This window comes from Sycon ciliatum, chromosome 10, assembly GCF_964019385.1.
Source record: "Sycon ciliatum chromosome 10, ocSycCili1.1, whole genome shotgun sequence".
Taxonomy (NCBI): Eukaryota; Metazoa; Porifera; class Calcarea; order Leucosolenida; family Sycettidae; genus Sycon; species Sycon ciliatum.
In genome coordinates this window covers 25,721,322-25,737,106 of record NC_088652.1, presented here as the reverse complement: position 1 = coordinate 25,737,106, position 15,785 = coordinate 25,721,322, and the positions used below count along the sequence as shown (strand labels likewise).

At 45.7% G+C, this 15,785-nt stretch overlaps 1 protein-coding gene across 2 annotated transcripts in view; it reads right to left on the bottom strand.

The window, feature by feature from the left end:
* Positions 1 to 656: 656 nt before the first annotated feature.
* Positions 657 to 15,785, bottom strand: part of LOC135825636 (uncharacterized) — a 28,596-nt gene continuing 13,467 nt past the window's right edge. For both annotated transcript variants that reach the window (XM_065338249.1, XM_065338250.1), the window contains 15 exons: positions 15,480 to 15,555; positions 15,023 to 15,101; positions 12,751 to 12,853; positions 11,950 to 12,028; positions 10,582 to 10,664; positions 9,607 to 9,689; positions 8,527 to 8,616; positions 8,100 to 8,199; positions 7,138 to 7,286; positions 6,848 to 6,975; positions 5,889 to 6,004; positions 5,222 to 5,326; positions 4,407 to 4,528; positions 3,344 to 3,656; positions 657 to 2,226 (listed from right to left, as the gene is read on the bottom strand). In XM_065338249.1, coding sequence (XP_065194321.1) covers positions 2,080 to 2,226; positions 3,344 to 3,656; positions 4,407 to 4,528; positions 5,222 to 5,326; positions 5,889 to 6,004; positions 6,848 to 6,975; positions 7,138 to 7,286; positions 8,100 to 8,199; positions 8,527 to 8,616; positions 9,607 to 9,689; positions 10,582 to 10,664; positions 11,950 to 12,028; positions 12,751 to 12,853; positions 15,023 to 15,101; positions 15,480 to 15,555 — 1,773 coding nt within the window. In that variant the 3' untranslated portion in view covers positions 657 to 2,079. The remainder of the gene's footprint in view (positions 2,227 to 3,343; positions 3,657 to 4,406; positions 4,529 to 5,221; positions 5,327 to 5,888; positions 6,005 to 6,847; positions 6,976 to 7,137; positions 7,287 to 8,099; positions 8,200 to 8,526; positions 8,617 to 9,606; positions 9,690 to 10,581; positions 10,665 to 11,949; positions 12,029 to 12,750; positions 12,854 to 15,022; positions 15,102 to 15,479; positions 15,556 to 15,785) is intronic.

The following is a 15,785-nucleotide window of genomic DNA, read 5'->3' as shown; positions in this document are numbered from 1 at the left end:
TGGAGTCTACTGTTTTTGATGTGTTTTTAAGCAGTTCGGCTTCTGAGTCCTGACTCCTGACGCAACGATAGACGTGTGAGGTAACCCTAGTTGGAATCTTACCGTTTCGTTCTCCCGCTAAAAAGAGCTTTCTATCGTCGAAACGGTACCAAACCGACGATATTTTGGGTTTGGGGTACGAGTCCCGTTGGATCTAGCGCGTGAACTGTAAAATGCCATGTCTATACACACAAAAAACGGTGCAGGCCGACCGTCGAAAATAGCGTGAACGGTAAAATGCTAACCATGGCTAATGAGCCCTCACTCAGCATGGCTCAGCTGCAGCGCGCGACAGCGGGCTACCCTTGTGTGCGAAGAAGGCGTCGCGCACACCCCAACAATGCAACATGGCCGCTTGGCTAGACGAAGTGAATACAGTATAATGTACATGACCGTCGTACTGGCAAAAACCGTCCATTGCCACGACCCCCCCCCCCCCCTCCCAAAGCAAGACCAAAATAATAATCATGGAGCTCAACCTGATGTGTAGACATGCATTTCCGGGTGCGTGTGTCATGTGTGAACTTCTCACCCCACCACCACCCAACACACACACACACACTGTGACACAGACACAGACACGCACACCAAATCACTCACTCAGAAGACAGTTTTTGATTATGCTGATAATAATATCACCGATGGTCAGACAATGGTCATACAATTGACAGCTAAATTGTAGATCAAGATGGATCCGTGCTCGGATGATACCGCTCTGAGTATCTGAGCAATCGAGAGGAAGAACAGCAAATGCATTGTTTAAAAGCGATTAGCAAAATACGTTATGCTGCATACCACCATGGTGGTGACATCATCTATGACATCACGAAAGGAATGGCCGCATCAGAGATGTGAAGTTGTGAGCACTCTTCGAACAATTACATTGTGCCACAGCTGCTATCGAAACAATAATGTATAGTAGTGTTCACTGATTTGAGGGAAAGATGTAAACGTAAAGTAATGTTGTACCCGATTACTGTACTTTAGGCACCGGCGGATTCTGCTCGAAAAAGTGGCAGGATCGGCTCGAAAAGCAGTGAAATTGGCAGAACCATACAAACCTTATGGCGGACAATTCCTCGAATTCTGCTCCATTTCTTTATCCACATACCGAACATGCATGAAACTTACCAGAAATGTACCGAATTTTGCCAATTTTTCTGCCGGCAGAATCCGCCGGTGCCTACTGTACTTATCTTCACAGTCAGAGGAGAACGATTTTTGCAAATTGCCATTTTTAAATACACCTTTCATAGTCCTTACTACATATTGGGAACTTTGGCAGGGAAGTAATCATATGGTGAATATATTGGAGCAGAACGCGTATAAAAGCAGAGACCATAATGTCTAAATAATCTGGAAACTTGATAAAATTGAGGGGGTTTGATTTATTGCATCATTTTTAAACTTGGTGATTAACATTCAAATTGAAGCGACGGACATTTGCGCGTGTGTGTATACGTAGGGTGTGTGTGTGTGTGCGTGCGCACGCCCACGTGTGAGTGCATGTGCCTGTGCATGCGTTAATGCTAAGAAGACATGTAGCTAGCGCAGAAGAAATTACCATTGCTCCAGTCCGTCGGCAAAGCAGAAAAGCACTCACATTCATTCGCGGGGGAATCCAGCTTGCAATATCTTCTTCACGATTTGTCAGAGCACTGTGAACATAAAAGATGTTATGATCGTGATGGTAGTGACTTTTAAAGCAGCTGGCCATAGAGTTGCCATCGGCGTGAGCGACAGCAAAACTGAAGACCATGCCCGCACATGTAATAGGTTGCTGAGAGAGCCTTCAAAGATCATAGTTCGTACTGTCAATAACAGAATATTGAGTCTGTTTGTTTATAGATGTCTTGAGTCTGTCAGAAATTGTCCATTGGCCTTGTTCATTTGATTTTGCCTGTAGATCACGTGACGATAAGGCTTGAATGTATACTAGAGAAACTGAAGATATTCTTGAAGAGCCTGACACGTGTCCTTCTTCTGAGAATTATCGCATTCTTGTCTCCGAATAAACTGATCTGTCACGAATAGCTCTTTCTACTGGCTGGAGTGGCTGGCAGTACTGAGAAGCGAGTAGGTGGACGGCTTACGGGTGGGTGCTCGACGTGATGTGGCTGGACGGTTGCTGCCGGGCTGCCCGATTGACACTTTCTGCTTCGATTGTAGAGACAGCGTCGTCATGATCTAGATCCACGAAAATAAACAGAGAACATGTGGATCAGATGGAATTGCCATGAACTCGGCCGTCGTGTAGATGTTTTTTAGCCAACTCAACAACACAAGTCTTAGCACCTCATTGACCCCGCTCATTCCTCATTCTTCATTCCATTCGGCCTAAGCGAAGACTAGCCAAGCTTGCTTGGCGATGTCAACGCGAAAAGGCTGACAATAACAATAATAACACAAGTCTTGCCGTGACACTCATACATTGCACAAAGAGGCCGGCCAGGAAGGATGAACAAAACTTATGTTGGGAAGTGGCAGACCAAACTTGATCAAGTAACCACAGGACCGGTGGAAGCAGTTTTTGATTGGTCTAGCCATACCCTGGTACCCTAGCCTTTCATACCCTGGTATCCTAGCCTTTCATACAGTTGTATGATAATAGTGGGTATACGTGTGATCTCCTCACAGTAAACACACGTTGGTGATCTAAAAGTTGATCCGACCATGGCCTGACCAACCGGACCGGTTCCGTCGGGTCTGAACCATACCCCCCCCCCCCTCCCTCGTCTTCCCTCTCCCTAACTCCACTATCCAAAGTAGATTTGTGATGAATTCCATGATGGCCCATGGACAATCAGGAAGATGCAATGAATGGATGGAAAGCAAATCTAGCTACAGTGCTGAGTCGGATTTCAGGCCTGAGCGATTCACATTCTAGCAGTCTCTATTTCGTAGTGTTACAATCCTGGGTTGGGTCGTTGCGATGTGAGCCCACCGCTAAGGGGTCGGATTTCAGTTTCCAGCACTGTAGAAGGACATGAAATGAGTTAAAACGGAGCGGGAATTAGAGACACTTGCCTAGGTTGGTGAGCAGTCCGGGCTGCTACAAGAGCAAATAGATGGAATAGCGAGGCTAGATACTTATGATTTAAGCATGGGGTTGCTTCCTACTTCACAGAGATCAGAAGTACAGTATTGCTCAATGAAATCCGGTTGCGTGAGTCAAGTTTGCGCCTTGCACAATTTCACGGGCCAGTGTTCGCAGGTCTTAGAGATGCGCAATGCCCAGCGTATACTTAAACGACGTGACTGGATTTCATTGAGCAGCATTTTAGATGATTTGATCAAGGCTTACCCGTTGTGCGGTGCTCTTCAGTTCAATGTCGTCCGCTCCGCTACTAGCGCCGAGTAACGGTCTCTGGGCATCACCAGCACCAATGCTGTCACCATCTCCATCCGGTACATCAACTTCCTGCTCTTCCGGTACGTCCTCCAGGGCGGGGTTATTCTCCCCCGTTCCGGCCTCCTTGTCGTACTCGGCCCGCGTATCCACGTTGACGAGCAGCGACGTGCTCTCGGCTCGATCCTGCTTGATGGCCATGTTCTCCTTGACGATCTGCAGCACTTCGGCGGCGATGTCGTTGAAGCCGAGTGACGCCATGATTTCACTGTATATACCGGCACATTCACATCACGCACACCAAACCCACATGAACCGCTGGCAACCACTTGTCACCTTCTTATTCTTGCCGGAACTAGCTCTGCCTTCCGGCATTGAGCACTGTATTTGACGGCCTGCAACCTCTCAGCCTTAACCCCACTGACAATAGAGTGGCCAGAGGTTGTCATGACAGTATGCAAAAAGCCTAACTAGGGCACCAAGACGATGAATATCATATACTCTCTTTCTATCAGTATCAGAACTTCGGAGTCACTCAACTCAAACACTCAAACACTCACACACGGTCTCTCTGCTGCATACGTCACTTAAAGCATGTTTGCCAAATTTCCGTAATTGGCTCATCACCGGGGTGAAATAGAACACTAACCTTTGAATTGACGTACGCAGCAAAGAGAACGTGCTGGAGTGCTAGAGTATCACATGACTGATCTCAATGTGTAACTAGCTGCAATGGAGTCTGTGGGTATCTATTTAGAAAGTGGTTTATCCGAGCTTCGTGCCGGCTGAACATAGGTCGAAATGTTGGCGTACACGTGCCCCCCCCCCCCCCCACCCACCCACCAATTCTGGCTACGCGCCTGGCTATCCCATCAGCCTTTACACATTATTTTATGGAGTGAAGGATGCGGAAACAGGGTCCATGCTCAAACAGGAAAGATATTTACTTGTAAGAGGAACCCAATGGGCAGGACCGCTCAGTCAATGTCACTGAAACGGTTATGATCCGCGTCCGTACCTATTCTTCCATGAGAGTGCGTTGACAATTTCCAGAATCAAATGCAGCAGCTGTTGATTTCGTGTGCTGACCATGAGAGCAAGTGATTGCTTGACTTCGGTCAGGGGTAGTAGTGGACACAGCTACAAGGCGATAATGCGCATGGACATACGTATGCATACAAACAAACGCACGCATGTAAGCACACATATGCTAGCAGTTCACAAGCACACACACGCACACCCCCCCCCCCACACACACACACAGCGGCACACACCCGCAAACACACGTACACACACACATACTGAAAATTCTGTACGCACATAGACCCCCTCCCCCCTCCCCCCCCCCCCCCCCCACACACACAAGAAAATATCAGCATGCAGGGCTTGCGATGCAGACAACACAAGGGCCCAGAAACAGTTGGACTCGCCATGAGCAAGAGATAAAGTACCACTAGTTCTTATATCCAGGAACCAGCGAATTCCACTGGCAAACCGTGAATGCAAACTCACACTGGTGTATATCAGACATGGAGGTCAAGAAAGCCAGGAATCGCTTCACATACAGCCCGGGTGATACTCATATTATGATCATGGAATGAACAAAACCAGTGAAGAACATCTCAAAGGTTTTTTCAATATTGTGACTACATTTTGCCAGTACTCTTCCAACTCCATTATGGCACACACATCTTGCCTTCAGCCCTTCCTTGCATCGAATAGGGTGGAAGCTTGCACATACACGCACGGATGCATGCACGCATGCACGCACGCACACACACACACACACACACACACACACACACACACACACACATCATGATGAAGGCCTACCGTTTTTTCCTCGGCGTAGCACAGCAACAGCTGTGCTGTGGGCAGTAATATCTTCAAATTCCCTGTATTTTGAGGCATCGAGAGTAAGCTGGGGATGAGGTCATCCTGCAGAAACAAATGAAAATGCAGGCACAGATACAAAGAAATGAATGCAAAAAGATTATGAGACAGACAGACAGAAACAAAAACAAAAAAAATTCACAAACATGCACACAAATTACGCATAGACACATACCACATACAATTTTTCAGACAGACACACACCTTGAACACACACACACACACACACACACACACACACACACACACACACACACACACAGACACACACACACATGAGCGTGCGCGCACACACACTCCCCCCCCCCCACACACACACTCTTTCACATGCATACTCCCCCCCCCCCCCACACACACACACAAGCCGTCAACGAAATTAAGTGGCATCCCCATTATGTCAACAATGGGAATATCGAGAGGCAACACAATCAATCTCACACAGCGATGGCAAAACCACACTTTTCAACACCACTGAATCTTGTTACTTAGGTTCGTTTGTTGGTATATTTTATTTTACTTCACCAAGTGAACAGGCATTTCTGCCTTCTCACCAGGTCCGGAGACCTAGTTCCCGCAAAATGATGAGGTGAAGTAATTAATCTCTAACCTGTCCTTGCAATACACTCGGTGTTTCCATAGCTATGATTCCCAGTGCCCGCAGACAGGCTGATGTTAACTCCTCCACATCGCCTGGCTGAACAGCTTCTCTCACCATTGCACTAACTGCCAAGTCAAGGGAAAGAATGTGCGAACATTCAGTAACAGACACATATGCACACACATACACACACACATTCAAAACAAACAAACAAACAAACACACACATACAAATATAGTGCAATCATAATCAAATAGATAATAGCGGTAGTAGTTTCTTTTTTCGACCAGACGAGACCACATGACGCTTGCGACCACCAGCACGAGCAGTTCACCAAACAAGCTTGTCAAGATCAACTACTTGCTGTTGTCGAGTGTTGCTGGTGAACTGTTCGTGCTGGTGTTCGCAAGCATCGCGTGGTCTCGTCTGGTCGAAAAAAGAATCTACTACTACTATGCATCAATGGACCAAAGGAAGATGGCATCATCGAACTACAAAGAGATAAACAGTCCCTCGAGAAGACCGGTTTTCGGTGCACTATTCTCATGGCTTCAGGGACTTTGCGCACAAAATTCAGCAAACTTTGTTGGCTGAGAACCGTTCCCTCTGGTGAATGGGTGAGAAATTTGCTCAACGGATGAGAGAAACACGCTGGTCAGAGGATTGCACTTGTAATCCACACAGCACTATTCTGCCAAATCTGGCTGAAAGACATTTCCTACATGTTTTTGACTTGAAAACTACACACATAAACAAAGCTTAAAAACATGACAATGTAAAGAACATGCAGGAAGGTGAAAAACCTCTCTAAAATCCTAAAAACCTCTCTAAATCCTAAAAAACCTCTCTAAATCCTAAAAAACCTCTCTAAATCCTAAAAAACCTCTCTAAATCCTAAAAACCTCTCTAAATCCTAATAATTACATTGATCAATCTTCTCAGAATACACTGTACTTAGATTCACTCACACAGCTCTTTGTCATCACGAATCGAGCTTCTGAGCGGCGCTTGAGCGATCATGTGGTTGAGGATGTCGGCAACATACGCACTCACGCCTTCACTTCTGCTTGACATGGCGAAGGCAACATCTGAGAGTCTGGCCAGCAAACACAATTACGACCGGAATAAATTTAATATGATACCATGTTTTCCGGAGTATCATGCACTTGAAACTATTTGCAAGCAGCTGCGCAGGCTGCCCATACAACGTAAAAGCCACTTACACACACGCACGAACACACACGCAGGATACACATACCCTGTTCCTGCCGCAAGCCTTGACGCATTCTCAGCATTGTCCGCCACTACCAGTGACAGGGCGTGTGCGGCGTGTCCCTGTACTCGCACCCGGTCGGAGCGAAGCAGAGCACCCAGGCTTGTGATGCCGTCCTTCTCCACGAACACATTCTACAGACACAAGACACAGGAAAGTCACTGATACATACGCTTGACGGAGGTGCAGCGAGAAATTACCGTATTTCCCCGGAATTAGTCGCATCTTTGTGCACTAAAATTCAAGGGCAAAGAGTGGGTGCGACTTACAATTGAGCATGGCTTACTACTGCCAAGGAATATATTGAAACAATATGGCTCAATGTACAGAACTCTTCCTCTCCTCTCTTTATTGGCCGAATAGTACCGTTCACCATTTGAAATATGGCTCAAACCTGAAAATGGGGGTGCAACTTATAATCGAGTGGGACTTGTTATCGGGGAAAGACGGTGGGAGTCTTCAAAACAGTGAGTTTGACTACTCCCACCAAGACTCAAACCAGGGACCCGAAACAGAATCCACTTTTCATGAATTTTCGTCTCTGCATAAATGATGTAGCAAAGATAGTTGTTCGGGCCCAACCAAAACCCAACATGATGCTGAGATGAAATGTTGCTGCTCAACTGTTGGGGACAGTCTAGCATCATGTGATCTCATCCTGTCTTACCAAGTACACCTTAGCACAGTAAACCACAGAACTATGCAGGGGTATCGGACACGCTACAGTCACTACGGTATTGACTGTATCACCTTTTGCCCCAAGTACCCCGTGAATCAATAAAGTGCGCTGACTTGGTCTATGAATTTCCAATTTTTTTACGGTCAGCAACCCCTCCCTCACCAGTAAATTGTACTTCAGATAGCTGACCGTACCACGCTAAAATACCTTCCGACACCCCTGCTATGGCAAACGTTTCAATAGCATAGAAAACATGGACCAGACTAACCTGTATGGTGGGTACTTGCAGCATCATGGTAAGAGCTTCCACGGCCAGCTCCTGTGTTTCCTCGTGCACGGTCAAACTCAGGTTGATCAGTGACTGAAGACTGACAGGAACATAGCAAAAGGTAAACTATTCTACGGTGCCTGCACATGACCGTATATGTACATGTAGGTAAACAGGAGCCATCAACTGCTCGCCAAAACCCCAAACACACACGCACACACACACACACACACATATCCATGTCTTCAAACATGAAAAACTGGCTCGGAAGAGTTTTACAAACCAACTAACGAAAATACTGGTTCAGTTACCACAGGCAGGAGGAGAAGGAAATACAAAGCGGGTACATGTAGTTGCTTCTACTGAACGTCAGTGACAGAACAAACGCTCAGTCCCAGTCATGAAACGTCTCATGTTGTTCACTTACCCTCCCAGCTGGACTACTTGGAATTTGCCATCGTCCGAAGTTCCCACAAAACTATTGATCTGAGCTGCAGCTTCATACCTCTCAGCAGAACTGTAAGATGAGAAAAATAGATGTGAGTGTGTGCACATGTTTGTATGTGTGTTTGCATGTGCATGCGTGCAAGGGTGCGAACATGTGAGAGTTGATGAGGGTGAGCAGGGAAAGAGTAAGAAAATGAACGAGAAGATAGAGAGGAGAGAGACAAATAGCAGGACAGCCGGAAGCAGTTTTCAATTGGTCCGTCGTACCATAGTCTTCCATACTTTGTGTATGATATGGTGGGTACAGTCAACTTTGCGTATAACGACACTCGGCGGGGCATCAGAAAAGTGTACTTATTCGCGAAGTGTCGTTATACCCGAAGTCTCATTATATGTGCCACAGTTGGATGGGACTTTGCTCCGGGCATGAAAATTCTGTCGTTATTCGCGAATTGTCGTTATATCCGCAGTCGTTATTCGCGAATTGTCGTTATATCCGCAGTCGTTATTCGCGAATTGTCGTTATATCCGCAGTCGTTATTCGCGAATTGTCGTTATATCCGCAGTCGTTATTCGCGAAGTTGACTGTACATACATGTGGGCCCTCCTCAGCAGTAAACATGTGTTTGTTGCCACAAAGTTGGTCCTGTGCTAACCTGACCAACCGGACCGGTTCCGGTGGGCCGGGAGAGGGTTATAAAGATAGGGGTCAAGAGTTTTAATTAATGAGTGAGCTGTACCCGATTGGTTGAAGTGGTTGCTTTCTGCCAGCAAGTAACAACAATTCAGAAAGTGGTGGACATCACGCAACTGCATTGTAAATAAACAGGGGGTTTGTCAACTGGCAACCGCTCTATTCAGTTGCTACTCACTCTTGGCGCATGCGCTGGATGAAAAATTCTTGTATTAGCGATGTCGAAAGATTATTGACGTTTCGTCAGAACGTCAGGTTCTCACGATGGGTGACTGGCCCGAAACGTCAATAATATTTCGACATCGCTAATAAAATAATTTTTCAACAACAAAAAATATAGCGCAAAATTTTGCTCCTGTACTGTACCTGCTTTCTTCACTGCTAGCCACGGCTATCCACTGAGCAATATCTCTCAATTCCAACAGGACCGATTCCAACTTGTCACCAATCTACCAACGGCATTACACAGCATGGTGTAAAGCGTACATCAATCTTCATGGGAAGGGGTAAACACACACAGATTTCACGGCTCAATCGCGACAGTCAACCAGGCTGACATTTCAAAATACTCCTAGAGAAATAGAAAACCCTGTCACCATCAAAGCACAATGTGTAACTCTTTTTAAGTTGGGGGTGGAGTAGACCAGAAGAAGAACAATCTCACAGTTTGCCGCATCCACGTCTACCTCACCTCATGCAAGGTCATAGCTCACTGTGTGCTACTACAGCATACTAGTGCAGATCACAATGATACAAAAATGAAATGTTCACTAAAACATTAGCAAGTCTACGTCTAACACATGTGATCTCTGGCAGACCCCATCACACCAGCAACATGGCTCTGAGTTGTATGGGGAAATTGTATTTGTCCGTACAGTAAAACCAGTAACTAAAGACCACCGTGACTAGCGACCAGCCTGGTACTACAGGCCACTTCGCCAGGCACGGACAGTCTCACATTCATATAATTATGGTTGTGCGGTGCAAACCTCGAAGTAAGCACCACCTGCCACTAAAGACTGCTTTCTCTGGCCCCAAGGGGTGGTCGTTAGTCACAGGTTTCACTGTATCTACAACTTGGAGTCGTGTCGCTGTTCTGATGAGGTCGGCCAGAGAGCCCATTTGGTGGAGGTGGAATTGCTTCATTGATACACAGGCCGAAAGATACTGCTTTCCTTCGAGTATTAAAATATGCGTCAAGATTAATTTGCACGTCTCGAGACGTTGAAATTTTACTAGGCTACCAAGAGACAAGAGACGTAGAAGATTCATCAAGTCAAATAGAGACACACCAGAAAGTATCCAGTTGCCACGAAACGAAAATCTTGGTTTCCAATGTACCTTGAATCGAAGGTTGAGCCCGAGCAGAACTGCTGTTGTCATAGCACACACATTGACCAGGACGTGGATGGGATACGCAAGAGCTACAAGACAATAGAGACACCACAGACAATAACAACATTAAGATTTAATTTTCTGTCAGGGGATTCAAGAACCGGTCCTGTTATGCACTCTGATGATTGACACGTTATAATACCTACTCTGTATGCATTTCGTATACTGAATAAAAGTGCAAATTTTCCGTTAGGAATTAACTTTCGCTATATTCATTAGGGGGCGCGAAATAACTAAAGTTTGTACCAAGCGCAATCGCGCGAGTCATTTTCGAATTTCACGTGAAGTTTGGAGGACGGCACTTAGTGTCTGCACGGCGCACTTCGATTCCTTGACCCTTCTGAGCGTTCGGGGTGACAGACCTCGACCAAAAACTAAATTTAGTACGTAACGAACCTGCTGGTGGAGTGACCTAACGAAAGATCTCGTAACGAAAACTTGTACGTATACAGTATACTGCAGTGCTCACTACCCATGCTCTGTGTCACCGTCTTTTCCTACATTCGCCTGTGATGGCCGGTTGATCCTCTGTGAGTGCTATGTGCGATTGCATGCCATGTGACAGAGTGAGTCAGGACACAACAGGTCCCTATCCCAACCTAGGCCAGTCACCGAGAACCCACAAGGGAGGGAGTGGATCACCAATGCTTCTCACATTTCAGAATGCCAATAGCAACCCAGCAGGCCCGGCGGAACCTGCCCGGTTGGTCAGGCCATGGCCGGACCAGCGTTTTGACCACCAACGTGTGTATACTGCTGAGGAGGTCATGTGTATACCCTCCATATCATACACAAACTGTATGAAAGTCATGTGTATACCCTCCATATCATACACAAACTGTATGAAAGTCATGTGTATACCCTACATATCATACACAAACTGTATGAAAGTCATGTGTATACCCTCCATATCATACACAAACTGTATGAAAGTCATGTGTATACCCTCCATATCATACACAAACTGTATGAAAGTCATGTGTATACCCTCCATATCATACACAAACTGTATGAAAGTCATGTGTATACCCTCCATATCATACACAAACTGTATGAAAGTCATGTGTATACCCTCCATATCATACACAAACTGTATGAAAGTCATGTGACTACCCTCCATATCATACACAAACTGTATGAAAGTCATGTGACTACCCTCCATATCATACACAAACTGTATGAAAGTCATGTGACTACCCTACATATCATACACAAACTGTATGAAAGACTAGGGTATGGCCGGACCAATCAAAAACTGCTTCCACCAGTCCTGCCCAGGAACCATGTTCGGTATAAGCCTCCCGCTGGACAAACCTGAGAACCAGACTTGGCTGCTGCAGCTGTCAGAGGCCAGCGACAAGTCTTGTCCAGCCGCAGCTGTTTTACAGCCGTCCTGCACAATGAACCAGGCAAACACAGTGAAATACAATGTCACACAATCGCATAATATAATATCGAGGTAACCGTCTCAACCAAAATTTACTGAATATGTTAATGAATTCAAAAAGATGATGGGTGACGTTAATGAATGTCAGTAATTGCTTGCACCCTGAGTTTGGTTTTTGTCCTGCCACCCATATACTCACCAGTTTCAAATACGGTGAAGCCTGCCCTAACAGGATGCCCGTGGTGCAGCATGAGTTGTCCTGATACGACAGGATTCCACTGGATCCAGGGATGCATGTTCGATGCACAGCACGTCGATGCATGAACATTTTGTCCAGTCGATACAGGATTCCGCTTGGTACAGGGTGCGACAAGCACAGGTTTTACTGTAGAAGCAAAATGCTGATAGGATAATGTCACCGACTTCAGAGAGAGTGTGTGTGGGCAGGTGTGTACATGTATTTTCCGCTATATTGCCAGGTGTGTATTTACCACCATACTAATCGACTTCAGACCAAACAAGAGTAAGTTGGCTTCCATGTGCAATTTTTCAACTACCGTATTTTCCCCACCCAAATGTTTGCGCACAAAATAGAGACACCTACCCTAGTTATCACCGTCAATTTCATCATCGTAGTATAATCCGCATCGAATTTGTTTAGGTGAATTTAGAATGGTGTTTAAAGTGCGGATTGTACTCCGGAGAACACAGTACATGTATTGACTTACCAGCAATCTTTCAGACTTTGTTAGCAGGTAGACCCAGAGCACTAGCGAACCTGTCGCCATGGCAGCACTCAGTATGGAGTAGATGATGATAAAGCGGAAATGCCTGCGCAGGACCACAGAACAAGCACAGTGCAACATGATCACAAAACATACGGCAGGCGATGGGTTCTTTCTGCTGTTACTTAGAGTTTCAATGCCCTAGAGATTACCCAAGAAAATTGACATGATCTTCAGATAAATACAGATAAAAAAGAGTGGAGTGTTGCCGGGAGAATGAAGCGCCGAAGAACGAACAGATAAGGATATCACCCAGCACAGCATAATGTTCTATGCGCTGACGCAACCGCACAGAGACGGCAGCACACGGATACAGGTCCTCCCTCATTATAACGAGTCCGGTTACTACATAACCCCCGTTAGTAAATAGAAATCTGAAATCCCCTGGCAAAACGTGGTCTATGCAACTGTTTACAGGTCCGGTTACAACATGATCCGTTAGTACATAAAATCCGTTATAACGACCCTTTGCCCAGGTCCCTGGAGTGCCAAATAGGCCTTGGCGGATAATGCTCGAAAAGGTGGCAGATTCTGCTTTTTTTGCACCGAAATTGGCAGAACCATACAAACCTTATGGCGGGCAATTCCTCGAATTCTGCTCCATTTCTTTATCCACATACCAAACATGCATGAAACTTACCAGAAAAAGTACCGAATTCTGCCAATTTTTCTGCCGGCATTATCCGCCAAGCCCTAGTGCCAAACCCTCAGTATAAGATAATAATTATTGACCATGCAGGACCAAGGCCAAAACACGTGGGATAAAGCAGAAAGAGGAAACGTATTATGTCTATGTATTCGTGAATATTGTCGATCCTTTACATCCAAGGAAGAGTTATGTTGGAGTAACTTGGAGATTTTCAATTATCTTATAACGAGTTGAAGCATCGATAATTTATGTTGTATCGAGGGTAGCCCCGGTAAGTACGAAGTAGTGCCTATTTCACCTTTAGCTGCAAGTCCTGCTACAAGATAAGTCTCGTTATAAGATAACTTTTTCGATGGCCCAGAGATTATCTACTAACGAGGGAGGACCTGTAGTAGGAACGGTCTAGGGGGCAACGCTGATTCCCCCCTCCCAACCATTCTGTGGTCCATGACAGAACTGTATACTGTAAATACAGTCAAATCTGCCGTTAGCGACCTCTGCTGTAGGCGACCATCTACCGTTAGCGACCGATTTTCCGTGCACCGACGGTTTCACATACAAACTGATCTGTCCAGAGCGACCATCTGCTGTGCGCGACCAGCGACCGCGATTTCATGCACGGTGGCTGCATTCAAATCTGCTGTAAGCGACCGCGACCCAGGTTCAGTAACTGAGTAAGGTGCGAAACTGTACTTGCCAGTGCGCTGTCAACTGCAAAGTGTGAAAATGCGCTGTCTTGCAAGTGCGATCGACTGGCGCCTGGCCTGTACTGAGGCTGTGCTGTAGCTCTCAAGTCCAGGCAGTGTCGATCTACTGCCGTGTCGCATACGCGTACTATACGGGTATGGTCGTCGTTGAATATCAAAAATGATATTAAAAATCACATTATCCTCGTCGATTTGAGTACATGGAAGCATATACCTGGTATGCCGGATTTACCATACATCTGCCGTAAGAGACCATCTGCCGTAAGCGACCGCTTTTTCTTGCACCAAGGGGTGGTCGCTTACGACAGATTTGACTGTATACAAATTTTCGGCAGCTATTTAATTTCGGCTATATTCGGCACCAACCCAAAACGCCTAAATTAAAATGCCGATGAAATTTTTCACAGCATCTGTCGCTCTATACCATACCCTCTACCCCACGCCGAAAATAAATCGCCGCCGAAATGTCAAAAATCGTGAAGTGCCGAAATTTTGCAGCGCCGAAATTTTGTATATTTACAGTATATCAACTCAAACAGAATTTGTGGCTTTTGAACAGTTACTGGTGTGTGTTCTTGCAAAACTCGTACAAGTGCTTGATTAAGAATCCCAGCAGCAAGCGGCTTAGTGCATACAACTTGAGATGTTGGGAGCGACGCTACCAAAGATTAAAACATTTAGGATCGTAAATTTAACTCGTCAGTTTCGTGCCCTGTTATCGCACTTTTTGACTGTTTATCATCTTGTTACAGTCGTGGATAGTTGCTGCATTACTCGTTCCCATGTGATTTCTTCTATTTTCATTCAATTTAGGATCGTGTGTAACATTAGTAGGCTCATTACATGTTACATGCCTTACAGTACATTGGGCACCGTGGCAACACCGCCGACGTAGTAGAACTGTGGCATGTACAAGAATCCATACAGTGCAAAGACACCTGCAAAGGCGCAAAGAAATCAGCACGGACAACAGCATGTAACATTTTAGGTATGGAACTTGATTAACTGCGCAATTGTTTCATTTCACTTGAAAATACCGCCATTCCGGCAACAGGCTCTCAGCTGCACCAAATAGATAACTTTGCCAATATTTCGCCCATTGGGCATCATCAGGGCATGCCCTGTTGATGCCCAATGGGCTCGGAAACATTGGCAATCTATTTGGTGCAGCTGAGAGCCTGTTGCCGGAATGGCGGTATTTTCAAGTGCAAGAAATACGCTGGAATGGAATTTGGGAATTCTGAAGACACATCGTTTCATTTCATACACTCATTGCAAATGTTCATGATAGTAATGAACCACGGCTGTGAACTCACCCGACCAGAGTGCACTCCACCAGTAGTTTGTAGCGAATAGCAGGGGTACTATAAGTAACTGAAAGTAGATCAGAAACTGGACACACAACACACACACACACACACACACACACACGAAAAACACACACACACATACACACACACACACATACACACACGAATACACACACACACACACAAACACACACGAATACACACACACACACACACACACACACACACACACACAAACACACATGCACACACACACACACAATGCATCTTTTTTGTTTGAACACAATTTAACCATTTCTATGTGTGCCTACG